The sequence below is a fragment of the Rhinoderma darwinii genome, chromosome 4 (genome assembly GCF_050947455.1).
Source record: "Rhinoderma darwinii isolate aRhiDar2 chromosome 4, aRhiDar2.hap1, whole genome shotgun sequence".
NCBI classification, from domain to species: Eukaryota; Metazoa; Chordata; class Amphibia; order Anura; family Rhinodermatidae; genus Rhinoderma; species Rhinoderma darwinii.
In genome coordinates, this window is record NC_134690.1 from 135,033,022 (window position 1) to 135,050,214 (window position 17,193).

The following is a 17,193-nucleotide window of genomic DNA, read 5'->3' on the forward strand; positions in this document are numbered from 1 at the left end:
CCCTTTCATTCTGGTCACTTGGTCACACTGTGAATCCGTGTCGGCGATTCACAGTGTGAGCGAGTAAGGGAAATGAAGGGGAAGCAGCTCTCGTACGAGTGCTGCGGCCCCATCATAACAGCTGATTGGCCGGCTCCCGGGAGACGGACCCCGACACATCAGCTATTGATGGCCTATCCTGAAGATAGGCCATCAATGTTTAGGGACTGGACAACCCCTTTAAGCCTACGATGTAGCAGGCTTAGAGGGCCCATGAGACAGGATCACAGATTGTGTGATCCTGTCTGCTGGGCCCTTTATCTAAGCCAATCACATGGTAGGCTTAGATACATGGCCCATGTGTGATCCTGTCTGATGGGCCCTGTATATAAGCCTACCACATGGTCTTATACTGTATAAGATTATTGTCTGCTGGACCCTGTATCTAAGCCTAACACATGTGTTACTAATCGTTTTTTGTGTGTTTTCTTACAGGTTCGGTCGTTGGACTACGTCGGATTCTTGGACTTGGTCGTTGGACTACTTCGATGACAGCTTTTTTTTATTAATAAAATGGTTAATGAGGGTTATGTGTTTTTTTTTTTTTATTTCAGTAAAATATTTATTCTATGTCTTTGTGTTTTTTTTTTTAACTATATTACTATCGCCTTAGTAATGGCCGCCAGCTGATTGACAACATCCATTGCTAAGGCGGGGCTTAGTTATTAGCCGGTGCAGAGGCTAGCACTAACCCCCATTATTACCCCGGTACCCACCGCAACCAGGGGTGCTGGGAAGAGCCGGGTACGATCCAGTACCTGACTATCTGTAGTGATGTTTGGCCACCGGGGTGGCCACAGGCTGGTATTATCAGGCAGAGAAAGGCCAGAAACAGTGGCCTTTCCCACCCTGCTGCTGCTGCTTTATTGTATCTGGCTGGTTATGAAAAATGGGGGGGACCCCACGTCATTTAAAAAAAAAAAAAATAATAATTGGAAAGAACAATTTGGGGTCCCCCCCAATTTTCATAACCAGCCAGATACAAAGAAGCAGCAGCAGCAGCAGCCGCCGCCTAGCATTACCAGCGTGGGAAGGGCCACTGTTTTTGGCCTTCCCCGGCCTAATACTACCAGCCTGCGGCCGCCCCGTTGCCTGGCCGTCACTACAGATGGTCGGGTATTGGTTCGTACCCGGCTCTTCCCAGTACCTCTGGTGGTGGTGGGTACCGGGGTAATAATGAGGGTTAGGGTATGTTCACACACACTAATTACGGACGTAATTCGGGTGTTTTTGTCCCGAATTACGTCCAAAAGCATGCAGCTTGAAAGCGTTGACAAACATCTGCCCATTGAAAGCAATGGGCTGACGTTTGGCTGTTCACACGAGGCGTATATTTACGCGCCGCTGTCAAATGACGGCGTGTAAATAGACGCCCGCGTCAAAGAAGTGACCTGTCACTTCTTGGGGCGTAATTGGAGCCGTTATTCATTGACTCCAATGAAAAGCAGCACCAATTACGTCCGTAATGGACGCGGCGTTCAAGCGCCTGCACATGCCGTTACGGCTGAAATTACGGGGATGTTTTCTCCTGAAAATATCCCCGTAATTTCAGCCGTTACGGACGCTGCCGTGTGAACATACCCTTAGTGTTAGCCTCTGCACCTGCTAACATTAAGCCCTGCCTTAGTAATGGAGGTTGTCAATCAGCCAGCGGCCATTACTAAGGTAATAATAAAGTTTAAAAAAATACAAGCACATAGAAAAAATATTTTATTGAAATAAAAAAAAACAACCCCCATTAACCATTTTATTGAGAATAAAAAAACGCTGTCATTGAAGTAGTCCTCGAATCCGAAGTCCAACAACCGAACTTGTAAAAAAACACAAACACACAAAAATGATTAGTAACACATTAAGAAGCAAAATTATTATTCTTACCTTTCCTGGGTCCAGCGCTGGAGCCACAATGTCAGCGAGCTGAGTCCTGTATCTAATCCAATCATGTGTGATACTGTCTGCTGAGCCACTGTATCTAATCCTATCATGTGTGATACTGTCTGCTGAGCTGTGTATCTAATCCAATCATGTGTGATACTGTCTGCTGAGCCACTGTATCTAATCCTATCATGTGTGATACTGTCTGCTGAGCCACTGTGTCTAATACTATCATGTGTGATACTGTCTGCTGAGCTGTGTATCTAATCCGATCATGTGTGATACTGTCTGCTGGGCCCTATATCTAATCCAATCATGTGTGATACTGTCTGCTGAGCAACTGAATCTAATCCTATCATGTGTGATACTGTCTGCTGAGCCACTGAATCTAATCCTATCATGTGTGATACTGTCTGCTGAGTCACTGATTCTAATCCTATCATGTGTGATAATGTCTGCTGAGCCACTGTATCTACTCCGATCATGTGTGATACTGTCTGCTGAGCTGTGTATCTAATCCCATCATGTGTGATACTGTCTGCTGGGCTACTGTATCTAATACCAGCATGTGTGATACTGTCTGCTGAGCTGTGTATCTAATGCCATCATGTGTGATACTGTCTGCAGGGCCAAATCTGTAATCCCATCATGTGTAATACTGACTGCTGAGCTGTGTATCTAATACCATCATGTGTGATACTGTCTGCTGGGCCCTATATCTAATCCAATCTTGTGTGATACTGTCTGCTGAGCCACTGTATCTAATCCCATCATGTGTGATACTGTCTGCTGAGATGTGTATCTAATCCCATCATGTGTGATACTGTCTGCTGGGACTTATATCTAAGGCTGGGTTCACACGACCTATTTTCAGACGTAAACGAGGTGTATTATGCCTAGTTTTACGTCTGAAAATAGGGCTACAATACGTCGGCAAACATCTACCCATTCATTTGAATGGGTTTGCCGACGTACTGTGCAGACAACCTGTCATTTACGCGTCGTCGTTTGACAGCTGTCAAACGACGACGGGTCAAAATACAGCCTCGTCAAAAGAACTCAATGAAGCACAGTTCAAAATTTACGGCTGTCAGAGAAGCCTCGCAAAATGCGAGGAGGAGCAATTACGTCTGAAACGAGGCAGCTGTTTTCTCCTGAAAACAGTCTGTCATTTCAGACGTAAAAGCCTGCTACCGCGTGCACATACCCTTATCCTATCATGTGTGATACTGTCTGCTGTATCTAATCCTATCATGTGTGATACTGTCTGCTGTGCCTTATATCTAATCCTATCATGTGTGATACTCATCTGAGCCACTGTATCTAATCCTATCATGTGTGATACTGTCTGCTGGGTCTTATATCTAATCCAATCATGTGAAATACTGTCTGCTGAGCCACTGTATCTAATCCTATCATGTGTGATACTGTCTGCTGAGCTGTGTATCTAATCCTATCATCATGTGTGATACTGTCTGTTGAGCCAGTGTATCTAATCCTATCATGTGTGATACTGTCTGCTGAGCTGTGTATCTAATCCTATCATGTGTGATACTGTCTGCTGGGTCTTATATCTAATCCCATCATGTGTGAAACGGTCTGCTGGGCCTTATATCTAATCCTATCATGTGTGATACTGTCTGCTGAGCAGTGTATCTAATCCTATCATCATGTGTGATACTGTCTGTTGAGCCAGTGTATCTAATCCTATCATGTGTGATACTGTCTGCTGGGCCACTGCATCTAATCCTATCATGTGTGATACTGTCTGGTGAGCCAATGTATCTAATCCTATCCATAGTTGATAGGGTCGTTGTGCTATAGATATGCTGTCTCCTATACACACACACACACACACACACACACACAGACACACATATATATATATACACACACACACACATACACACGTACACATTTTTTTGGGCGAACACATATGTATTGGGGCTATTCCCCCTGATGTTTTAAGTGCTTAGTGACGCCCCCGGCTGCTAGTGCTGCATTGTTGGATCACTTAGGAGACCCAGCGATGCAGCTGAAAGCTGTGGACCGTCGGCCATGAGAAGTTTGCGGGGGGGCCCCAATAAGAACTTTTGCATCGGGGCCCATGAGCCTTTAGCTACGCCCCTGATTGCTACTGATGGTGGCAAAGCTGTAGTGTGCCCTCACCACTCTACTGTGTTATAGCTGTGGCAGAGGTTGTCAAATTTTACCTACACAGAAGTAAAGTGGAACTACCCAGCTGGGGTTGAAGATGTGTCAACTCAATACTAAATTATATCATTGTCCCTTCAAATAAATAAACATTTAGGGACTAATTTTGAAGAGGTTATTCCATTTTTAGAAATCTTGTGGCATGTCAGAAGATAACATTGATGGGAGATCGTGAGATGGAACTTCTACTGTCATGGTGCTCAGTAAAGCATCTAAGCCCTCATTGGAGGTAAAGATCCCATTACTCTGAGTGTGTGTCACTGTACAACTGAAATGCGTGTTGCTTCCAAAAAGATTTAGTGCACGTTACTTTGCATTACAAGCAATGTTGTTCAGATATTATATCCTGAGATGTCTCTGGGATAATGTCAGAAGATTTCTAGTAAAAAGCCCCTTTATCAGCAATAGTTGTAATAGTGCTGCCGTACATTAGCCATAGACTGGATTGCATTAGGGGTCTTCACTAAACAGCAGCTGGTATGTTGAAAACTTCTCTATATATAGGGTTGCCACCTTTCTCACCCAGATTAACTGGCCAGTTTTCCCAGGAAGAAAGGTCGGTATATGTATATAAACCGCAACATACATATCCCCTGTTGTGCTACTAGACTGAATTTAGAACACCATAGTGCTATACCGTTTTTCAAGTTTGGTCCAGTAGAACCCCAAGGGTCCGAGGTGTTGCGATTGTTATATGGATAATAGAATGTGACTATATTATGGCCATATGAATCTGGCCTTAGATGTGCGAATTAATAACTCCACATCTTATTTGAATAATACCCATATATCCATGCTCAATACATGCACACGCTCACTACATATAGATATATGAATACAGCACTCTCACTAGATATATACATGTAGAGTAAAGTACACACAGAATAGCTTTTTACCTAAGTGGAGGTGAGGTAAGCCTGTGAGGGTTAACAGGGAGATGAGTCATATGGGTGTATGCACACAGTGCAGCCAAATCACGTTTTTTGCTGCGTCTTTGCAAATATAGCTGCAAAAAAACCAAGATTTGACCGCACCTTGTGTTTTTATGCAGGGAAGTAGCATTAGTATCCCGTCTTAGTTGTTATAGTCTGCAGATTCATTATACATCTCTAGTGTATTCAGCTAATGAGAGGATGTGCTGCTAGTCATGTATAGTAGCAGCTGTTTGCCTTCTTAGCTTCTGTAGTGTACAGACAGTGCGCACAAGCCAAAGACCGCTGACCAGCTTCATTATATATTGCTGGGAGCACATAATGATGCTACCCAGCGGTCCCTGACTACTGCACGCAGTACTGTATGGACACTACAGGAGCTACGAGCTGTGAAAAAAAATAGCAATTTTGTCTGTTTTTGCATATTTCTCACACTTAAAGAGGCTCTGTCACCAGATTTTGCAACCCCTATCTGCTATTGCAGCAGATAGGCGATGCAATGTAGATTACAGTAACGTTCTTATTTTTAAAAAACGAGCATTTTTGGCCAAGTTATGACCATTTTTGTAGTTATGCAAATGAGGCTTGCAAAAGTCCAAGTGGGTGTGTTTAACAGTAAAAGTCCAAGTGGGCGTGTATTATGTGCGTACATCGGGGCGTTTTTAATACTTTTACTAGCTGGGCGCTCTGAAGAGAAGTATCATCCACTTCTCTTCAGAACGCCTAGCTTCTGGCAGTGCAGATCTGTGACGTCACTCACAGGTCCTGCATCGTGTCGGACACATCGGCACCAGAGGCTTCAGTTGATTCTGCAGCAGCCTCGGCGTTAGCAGGTAAGTCAATGTAGCTACTTACCTGCAAACGCTGATGCTGCTGCAGAATCAACTGTAGCCTCAGGTGCCGATGTGTCCTCGCTCGTCTGACACGATGCAGGACCTGTGAGTGACGTCACAGCAGTGATCAGGCAGAAGCTGGGCGTTCTGAAGAGAAGTGGATGATACTTCTCATCAGAACGGCCAGCTAGTAAAAGTATTAAAAACGCCCCGATGTACGCACATAATACACGCCCAGTTGGACTTTTACTTTTAAACACACCCACTTGGACTTTTGCAAGCCTCATTTACATAACTACAAAAATGGTCATAACTTGGCCAAAAATGCTCGTTTTTTAAAAATAAAAACGTTACTGTAATCTACATTGCAGCGCCGATCTGCTGCAATAGCAGATAGGGGCTGCAAAATCTGGTGACAGAGCCTCTTTAAGTGTTTCAGATCGTCAAACTACTTTTAATATTAGACAAATATAACACAGGTAAACATGAAATGCTGTTTTTAACCCCTATCCGCACCAGGACGTAACTGTCCGTCCTCGCGGGAGGTTACTTCCCGCACGCGGACGTACAGTTACTGAGTTAATCCCGGTGCACACTGTCGGCGACAGTGTGCACCGGGAACCGGGAGGTCAGCTGTTCGGGTGCAATCGCCGAATTTTAGGGGTTTCTAACATATCGGCAGACCCCCGTCCGAAATCGCGGGGTCTGCCGATAGTTAGTATGGCAAACGGAAGCCAAACAATGGCTTCCGGGTCTGCCATGGACGGAAGCCCATCAGGACCAACCTTCGGCTGGTCCTGATAGGCTTCCTGTCAGAGTGACAGAAAGTCACTGTGTCGTTCCCGATGCACACTGTCGGCGACAGTGTGCATCGGGAACTTGGAGATCAGCTGTCCCCGACAGCTGACACTCTCCAGTGTTGCCGATCAGCGGCTCATCGCCGCTGATTTCGGCATTTAACCCGTTACATGCGGAGCTCGATTGCGATCTCCGCATGTAGCGTGTTTGTAGCGCATCAGCAGCCCCCATGCAATCGTGGGGGCTTCTGATGCTTGTGATGGCACGCGGGGGCCAGACAATGGCCCCCAAGTCTGCCATGTATGTCAGCCTATGAGGATCAGCCTCTGCTGATCCTCGTAGACTAACTGTCAGAGTGACTGTGACGTCACACTGACAGTTGGAATACATTACACTACCTAGGTAGTGTAATGTATTCTAGCAGCGATCAGAGCTGCAGGTCAAAAAAAGAAAGTGTCAAAAGTAAAAAAAAAGTTAATAAACAAAAATATAAAGTGTAAAAAGTAAAAAAAAGTTAATAAAAATATTTTATAAAAGTGTAAAAATAAAAGGTTTTGTTTTCCTATAATAAGTCATTTATTATAGGGAAAAAATGAAAATGTTAAAAAAAAGTACACATATTTGGTATCGCCGCGTTCGTAACGACCCAATCTATGAAACTATAATGTTAATTTTTCTGCACGGTGAACGCCGCAAACAAAATAAACGGAAAACTGTCAGCATCGCTATTTTTTGGTCACCACACCTCCCAAGATATAGAATAAAAAGTGATCAAAAAGTCGCATTTACCCCAAAATGGTACCAATAAAAACTACAACCCGTCCCGCAAAAAACAAGACCTCCCACAGCTTTTTTGACGAAAAAATAAAAAAGTTACGGCTCAGAATAGCGTGTCCCAGAAAATAAATTATTTTATAGAAACTTAATTTTATTGTGCAAACGCTGCAAAACTTAAAAAAAGCTATACACATATGGTATCGGCGTAATCGTACCGACCGGCAGAATAAATGAAAACGTAATTTATTGCGCACGGTGAACGCTGTAATAAATAAAGAATTTAAAGCGCCAAAATCGCTGTTTTTTGGTCACCTTAGCTCTAAAAAAGATCCTGAGGGGCCAAAATGCTCACTATACCCCTAGAAAAATTCCTTGAGGGGTGTAGATTCCAAAATGGGGTCACTTTTGGGGGGTTTCCACTGTTTTCGTCCCTCCGGGGCGTTGCAAACCCAACATGGCACTGAAAACCAATCCAGCAAAATCTGCGCTCCAAAATCCAAAAGGCGCTCCCTCCCTCCTGAGCCTTGCTGTGGGTCCAAACATCAGTTTACGACCACATATGGGGTATTGCCGTAATCGGGAGAAATTGCTTTACAAATGTTGGGGTGCTTTTTCTCCTTTATTCCTTGTAAAAATGAAAAAGATCTATGTTTCCACAGAAAAATAGGTGATTTTCATCTTCACAGACTAATTCCACTAAATTCTTCAAAAAAAACTGTGTCGTCAATATGCTAACTATACCCCTAGAAAAATGCCTTGAGGGGTGTAGTTTCCAAAATGGGGTCACTTTGGGGGGGTTTCGACTGTTTAGGTACCACAAGACCTCCTCAAACCTGACATGGTGCCTAAAATATATTCTAAAAAAAGGAGGCCCCAAAATCCACTAGGCGCTCCTTTGCTTCTGAGGTCCGTGTTTCAGTCCATTAGGACACTAGGGCCACATGTTGGATATTTCTAAAATCTGCAGAATCTGGGCAATAAATATTGAGTTGCGTTTCCCTGGTAAAACCTTCTGTGTTCCAGATTTTTTTTTATTACAAATGAATTTTGGCAAAAAAAATGAAATTTGTAAATTTCACCTCTACTTTGCCTTAATTCCTGTGAAACGCCTAAAGGGTTAAAATATTTTCTGAATGTGGTTTGGAATACCTTGAGGGGTACAGTTTTCAAAATGGGGTGATTTATGGGTACTTTCTAATATATAAGGCCCTCAAAGCCACTTCAGAACTGAACTGGTCCCTGAAAAAATAGCCTTTTGAAATTTTATTGAAAATATGAGAAATTGCTGCTAAAGTTCTAAGCCTTGTAACGTCCTAGAAAAATAAAAGTACGTGAAAAAAAATGATGCAAACATAAAGTAGACATATGGGGGATGTTAACTAGTAACTATTTTGTGTGGTATTACTATCTGTTTCACAAGCAAATACATTTAAATTTAGAAAAATGCTAATTTTTGCACATTTTTGCTAAAATTTGAAGTTTTTCACAAATAAATATTGAATTTATCGACCAAATTTTTTCACTAACCTAAAGTACAATATGTCACGAGAAAACAATCGCTTGGATAGGTAAAAGCATTCCGGAGTTATTACCACATAAAGTGACACATGTCAGATTTGAAAAAATCATCTGTGTCCGCAAGGCCAAAACAGGCTGTGTCCTAAAGGGGTTAAATATTGGTTACATTTATTAAAGGAAAAATGCTGTTCATCCCTACCTGGCCCTATGTGAAAAAGTAATTGCCCCCTAGCTACTGAGTCAACCAGTTAACTCAATTCAATTGACAATTGGGTACATTTTCACAAGCCACACCAAAGCAGGCTTACTGCCAGTCCTGTTGATGCTGAACATGACTTAGGCCTCATGCACACTTACGTCACCGTTTTCACGGCCGCTTTTGACGGGTCCGTGAACCCGTTTTAGCGGCCGTGTGGTTTCCCTGTGCACTCCCGTGTGCACTCCGTGTTTCCGTTTCCGTGCGCCGAGCATGGTACTGTCCAGAGTGCTGAAAGAGTTAATGGGCTGCACTGATCGGCGGTAACTCTTTCAGCACCCTGGACAGTACCATGCTCGGCGCGCGGAAAATACAATTTTAATGTAATAAAAAAAAAGAGTTCATACTTACATTCCTCCTGTCCGGCCTCCAGCGATGACGTTCAATCCATGTCACCGCTGCAGCCAATTACAGGCAGCCGCGGCCTCTGCAGCCAATCACAGGCTGCCACAGCCTCTGCAGCCAATCACAGGCTGCCGCGTCACAAAAGAAGGTCGGACTGGAGGAAGAAGAGGGACTCGTCACCAAGACAACGACCGGGTACGTATGAAATGCTTTTTATTTTATTTTTAATCAGCAGCCTCTTTTCTCTATCAAGTGGCTGCCGATTAGTGTAATATTTTTCTAATGTTTTTCTGCCCGCCCGGCGGTTGCTAGGCAACGGCTCCGTCACACACGGACGGCACACGGATGCCTTCCGTGTGCCTTCAGATTTTTTGACGGCCCCATTGACTTGCATGGGCCTCACGGTCACGGACCAAAATAGGACATGCTCTACTTTGGATCGGAAAGGAGCAACGGACCGTCAAAAAAACTGAAGTGTGCCTGGCCCCATTGAAATGAATGGGTTCAGGGTGCTATCAGTGACAAAAACGGATAGCACCCTGAAGGAAAAAACTGAAGTGTGCATGAGGCCTTAAATAGAGGTTTCAAAAAGCAGCACATGCCACATACTAACAAGATTCAAATAAGGATGCCGAACAATGTCATTGCCATCTACCAGTTTGGAAACGGTTACAAAGTCATTGCTAAAGCTCTGGGATTCCAGCGAACCACAGGGAGAGCCATTATCCACAAATAATGAAAACTTGGTGAACCATACAGGAGTAGCCGGCTTACTGAAATTTCACCAAGAGCGCATTGACGACTCATCCAGGAGGTCACACAAAAACCCAGACGAACATCTAAAGAACTGTAGGCCTCAATCACCTTAGCTAGAAACTGGGCAAAAATGGCATCCATTGGAGAGTAGCAAGGCACAAACCACTGCTGACCAAAAAGAACACAAAAGAAGAATGCTCGCTCGTCAGTTTGTGATCTAAAACTCAAGTTTATTTTGTTATGCAGCAGGACGGTAAGTCGAAGCACACAAGCAAGGTCGTCTCTGAATGACTCAAAAGAAGCAAAATTAAAGATTTGGAGTGGCCAAGACTTATTTCCGACTTGAATTCCATTAAGATGCTGTGGCAAGACCTCAAACAGGCTGTTCATGCTCAATAACCCCCCCCCCCCCCCCCCTATGTAGCCAAATTAAAATAATTCTGCAAAGACGGGGCCAAAATTCCACCACAGTGATGTAAAACACAGTGCAAGTTATCGCAAAAGTTTGATTGCCGTTGTTACTGCCAAGGGTGGCGCAACAAGTTATTAGGTTTAGGGTGCAATTACTTTTTCAGATGGGTGGTAAAGATTTTAAATAATTCCTTATCCTCAATAAATAGACTGTCTATTTAAAAGCTGCATTTTATTCTCTTACACTTTTTTTTAAAGCTTATTTGATTGATCTGAAGCATTTCAATGTAATAAATTAGAGAAAATTGGGTGAGGGGCAAATACTTTTTCATAGCACTGTAAAAAGGGATACTGCTGCTACTATAGATCACTAGCAACACAGCCGATCACTTGAGATGTATAAGGTAGCTGCTCAGTTTTCCCCGACTCTTGCACAATTCAGAAGGGGAAGCCTGCAGCCTTTATGCGGCTGTGTGGGTCTTGAGATACCAGCAATATGCCTGCCGGTGAAATACCAGGCAGTGGCGACATTATCTGTATACTAGCCACTAGGATTGTTTGAAATTTTTATGCAATAATTACTATAATAATGAAAGACATTTGTGATGACACCTCTCTGTGCTGCAAGACTTTCCATACAAATTGACCCTTTACAAGCTGGCTGTACATGGGTCAGTTCCCCCCATTCCATCCGGACAAGCAATTTGATACTTTTCACTATGGGAGCGCAGGTTTTTAAAAGAGAAAATATAAAAAGATTTCTGCAATGACCAGAATAATTATCCATGTGGAGAATCATTCTTAGGCTGGATTCACACGAGCACATTACGTCCGTAATGGACGGAACGTATTTCGGCCGCAAGTCCCGGACCGAACACACTGCAGGGAGCCGGGCTCCCAGCATCATAGTTATGTACGATGCTAGGAGTCCCTGCCTCTCCGTGGAACTACTGTCCCGTACTGAAAACATGATTACAGTACGGAACAGTTGTCCTGCAGAGAGGCAGGGACTCCTAGCATCGTACATAACTATGATGCTAGGAGCCCGGCTCCCTGCAGTGTGTTCGGTCCACAGGATATGTCATAAATGTCAGATAGAGGTGGATCCCACCTCTGGGACCTGCATCTCTAAAACGGGGCCCCTAAACCCCATTCTACCTCTTTGTGTTCAGGTTGATTTCCGATCATGAAGGAGAAAACAAAAGATGCGGGTCCCACCTCTAAACCCTGTTCTAGCTTTTTGTGCTCACGCTGACTCCCGGCCACTACCTGATCACATGGTCGGGAGTTACGGAAATAGTGTAACTCGCTGAGCCGCGCTGTTTCCGTAAGCCCTATAGAACTGAATGGTAGTTATGGGAACAGCGTAGCTCGCATGCTACGCTGCTTCCGTAACTGCCATTGACTACTATGGGAGTTGTGGAAACAGCATAGCTGAGTGAGTTACGCTGTTTCCGTAACTCCCAACCATGTGATCAGGTAGTGGCCGGGAGTCAGCGTGAGCACAAAAAGCTAGAACAGGGTTTATTGGGTTTAGAGGTGGGACCCACATTTATCTTAAATTTATGACATATCCTGTGGATATGTCATAAATGTCCCTCATGGGAAAACCCCTTTAAGACACACCACAATCTCAAGTTTCCAACATACCTTTCAGAAATGGATCAGCCTTCTCTCCAATTAGCCTTTTCAGAAGTTTGACATTATTTTCCTTTACTGCCTTGAAAAAAAGATTGCTCTTCCTGTCAATATGAAATTAGAGGAAACGTTAAAACTGATCTTATATTCTAGTTGTATTGCTAAGTACAATGTAATCTAGAATTTTGAGGGGAGGAATCAGTACTATGTGTTAGATGGTGAGTAATGAGTATACACAAATAAATTGTGTCTGGAATTCCTTAAATAGCAATCCCCCATACAGTGTCATCATCAGAATAATTTTCTTTAGCAGTGGGAATATTTTAATTAAACAAACTGGCCACTCCAAACTAACCATTACTCTCTAAATTTGCCAGCAGCCTAAAGTCTGGAGTCAATTATAGGACAGAAAGGGATTTTTAGACAAAAGTCTCTCATATTGTAGTTCATGGGCTACAATCTCTGACAATGTTCCTAACTTTACATGCAATTCATAGTACTGGTATCTCTAAAGGAACCATTGGGCCACCACAGAGGTGTGATTGCAACCTCTGCATCTCATATACTTAGGCCCCTGAAAATTCATAGAGTGATGGTCACTGCACAGGAAGTCATAGAACCAGGATAATGCATAGAGTGATGTCACTGCACAGGAAGTCACAGAACCAGGATAATGCATAGAGTGATGTCACTGCGCAGGAAGTCACAGAACCAGGATAATGCATAGAGTGATGTCACTGAACAGGAATAATTCTTACTGTTATGTTACAGAACCAGGATAATGCACATAATGAAATCCCACCTCAGGGATAATAAACACACTGAAGTCACAGTACAGGTGATGTGACAATATGGAGATACCATAATATAAACAGTGATGTCATTACACAGGAATAATTCTTACAGTTATGTTACAAAACATGGATGATGCTCACAATAATATTCTACCACTGGGATAATAAGCACAGTGATGTCACATTAAAGGGATAATAAACACTGGGAATTCACAGTTTAGAGTCCCAATTAGAGTGATGTCACAGTACAGAATTAATAAACAGTGATGTATCTGCACATATCTGAAACAATAAAAACAGTGATGTAACAACACAGGAATAATAGACAGTGATAACACAAGTTTAAGGAATATGGATCATATGCAAACTGATGTCACAGTGTGCAAATAATGAATCTGCAATGTCATAGAATAGGGATAATGAACATAGTGATGTCACAGCTAAAGGCTAAGGACCATAGTGATTAAACACAGCATTAGATTAAAAGGAATATGCACATAGTTATGTCACAGTATAGGAATAATGCACGCAGTGATATCACAGAACAGCGAAAATAAACACAGCATTATAATACAATGAAAATGCAGAGATGTCACAGTATAGAGATTATAAACACAGAATAATGAAACCACAGTGATTAAACACATCTTCATAACAAAAGGAATACGCACACAGTTATGTCAAAGTATAGAAATAATGAACAGAGTGATAACACAGCACAGAGATAATAAACACTGGCATTCCCTAATGTGGCAGCATGACTGCTGGGCACCTTTAGGCCCTAGGCCGTAGTGGCGATTGCAACCTTTGCACCCCCTATAGTTAAAACCCCTATTTTTATACATAACATAAGGCAGTTCCTATCTATGCAGTTCCCACATAATCTGTAATAGGGTTTATATAATTTCAGCCACTTCTGGTCCCCTGTAGAGGCAGTAAACCCAAAAGACAACCTCAAAACAGAAAAAACTGGGAGTCCCCACTATATGCAGAACAACCAAAAAACATAGGGAACATAGCACCCAATATTATATCAATGAATATATAGCTGACACGTATCTTTATAAAATATATAAATCTTTATTGGTACATAATAGATAACAATACGTGATATCAGAAATAATATCAATATTAAAATAAGTCAGATTCCAAGAACAGCATCAGAGAGGTATAGATGTAATTATACCCAAGGGTAAACAGAACAACCCATCTAGGGACAAATTATACCATGTCCACATAGACACCATGTAATGTAAAGGACATATGCAGCTGTAATCAACAGCATGAATTCACAGCCCAGACAACAATATAGCTATAGGTAAGTAAACATACAGGGTGAGTATATAATGTATACAACCCTGAATGTAGAAATATCAATAGGGGAAGGAATATACCACCAAGAAAAAATAATAGAACATACCTATAGACATGGTGAGAAGAAATGGATAAGTCCACCTAGATATGGCACAGAAAAAAGAGCACCTCAAGGGCCTCAATTAAGATCATCTTCATAGATCCAACTCCCCCACTGAATGTAACATATTTTACCAAGAAGAGCAGTCAGTATATTGAGGTTTTTGAGAAAACAGAAGTAGTATTCCCTATGCTTTGTGACATTTTCTAGCCTTCACCTTCCAACAATAGGAAACATCAGTATTTTTACATGAACTACTTTTAATACATGACCTCAAGTGTACGTCTGATGTTCTGTGGAAGGTCAAGGTTTTTACAAAATGTCATGTACTACATTGTTTTTCATGTGGACACAATACACAATCACAGTGTATCAGCAAAATATGTGATTGTACAATTTACTTAAAGGGGCACTCTAGAGAGATATTAATATACCATTAGATGAACATGTTCTAATTTCATAGTATAGTGTCTGTTACAGTTTAATCCCTCTATGCTGATCTTGGGGACCACAACTGCATGGGAACGGGAGGGGATTTTTGTGTACATACAGTACATAAAATCCATGGGATGTGTCCATCGGGATTTATGTGTGTAGGTGATCAGTGTTTAGGGACTGAGATAGGAAAGAGTATCTCATTAAAAGCTCAGTTTACAGCAGATTACAGCACCACACATGTGGATGAAGGTTGAACAAGTCTCATGCAGATCGAATTTGACCTGCCGTGTGGGTTTTAAAATCTGCAGTATATCAATTTCTGGTTGAGATTCTCACCCCTTTCAATGTAGAGGAATGAAACCCACATGTTGCAGTTATTTTCCGCTGTGTGTGGACCCGACTTTGCAGATCAAATATTTCTCACAGCTGAGAGGTGCCTACAATCATATCCAGTCTACAGAATCTTCTGAGATCTAAATGCAACAGCAAGAATCCTTCTCCTGTCCTAACAACATTTCCCTATATAATTGTTAAGATGTCTTAAGTCACCTTTGGGAATTATAAATAGATTTTTTTAATTTCCATATCAAATGTTTTATCCAAAATACTCATCCTAGTGGTGACATTTAGAGTTAAATTGTAAATTGTAAAGTAAGAAAAAAGAATAATTCTATGTTAAAGTGGATCTTATTTATGCCTGGAGACAATTAGGACATTGGGGTACATTTATGACATATGTAAATACATGTCAAGTACTATACATTGGCATACACTTCAAAAAGAATTCATGGAGATATAGCACATAGCACAAAGAACATTGCAATAGGGCTGCAATAACCTATAAAACTATCAATAAAATGTTCTAGAAAGTATGACACGTATTTTGCTATAACATTTCATACAAACCTAATACACTTAATTGGTGGAGAATAAGTAAAACGTTCACATGACATATCCACCTTTTACCTGGTACTCGCTGTTAGCACTTTTAAATAAATAACATGTTGCTTGCTATGTGGTACATATCTGCGCCATTTTAGCCACACTCAACAACGGAAAACTGATTGTGAATTGTGAAAAGGGGAAATACATAACGTTCAAATGTTAAACAAATATGGCGCTGGATATTGTTTAATAAACTGTCCCATAATTTCTATAACCATTGCACCACAACTTGCTATACCAGGCTGTTAATAATACATGTTGGTAGACATTACAACAATGATTGTATGGACAGGACTTACCATTTGTTTCTGTTGTCCTGGCTGTTCTGTATATTTATTATACTCTTTCCAGGAGTCATATTGACAAATGATTTTGCAGACCAGATGTTCCGACATTGATCTCTTTTCATATCTCTGTTTGTCCTATAAAGAAATTTGCGCTCCTCTGACTTAAGAGTCAACATGTTCAAAGGGATTAGTTGTGTTATCTAACTACATATCCTGCAGGGTGTGTACAGTAAACAGATGTGCAGTATAGTTGGCATTTTTCACAATGACTCTTGCGTTCAGATCACTTACGTTTCGCATGCTGTATTTAACAGCCTGACTTTAAAACAATTATCAAAATAAAGTGATTCATAATAGAACAGGTTCTCTATTGGCAAGCGACACCAGGCTGCCGCCAGGCCTTCAGAATCTACACGTCTGTCATCCCCTGTTCATCGCGTCAAGCTTCTGGAACACAGCACTGCATCACACATATGTGGCTTTAGACTAGATGTAACTAGATGTCATTGCTCTTTAGATCCATATAAACACACATTGTGATGGCCACAGCTAAAAGTTAGTGTCCACTAGGTTTGTAAGTGTGGCATAACACAAATAGATAGCTGTCGTATGCCTCGAAATGAAAGGTCATGACACTTACTGTACCAATAGCCAGTGTTATTAAAGAGGCTCTGTCACCACATTATAAGTGCCCTATCTCCTACATAAGGAGATTGGCGCTGTAATGTAGGTGACAGCAGTGCTTTTTATTTAAAAAAAACATATATTTTTACCACTTTATTAGCGTTTTTAGGTTTATGCTAATGAGTTGCTTAATGCCCAAGTGGGCGTATTTTTACTTTAAACCAAGTGGGCGTTGTACAGGGGAGTGTATGACGCTGACCAATCAGCATCATGCACTCCTCTCCATTCATTTACACAGC

General features: G+C 41.8%; 1 protein-coding gene across 1 annotated transcript in view; it reads right to left on the minus strand.

Moving 5' to 3' along the window:
* Nucleotides 1-16,392, minus strand: part of LOC142760859 (transient receptor potential cation channel subfamily V member 6-like) — a 73,253-nt gene extending 56,861 nt beyond the window's left edge. Inside the window, exons 1-2 of the mRNA XM_075864033.1 lie at nt 16,283-16,392; nt 12,405-12,496 (exon numbers count right to left, since the gene is read on the minus strand). Coding sequence (XP_075720148.1) covers nt 12,405-12,496; nt 16,283-16,392 — 202 coding nt within the window. The remainder of the gene's footprint in view (nt 1-12,404; nt 12,497-16,282) is intronic.
* Nucleotides 16,393-17,193: the final 801 nt, after the last annotated feature.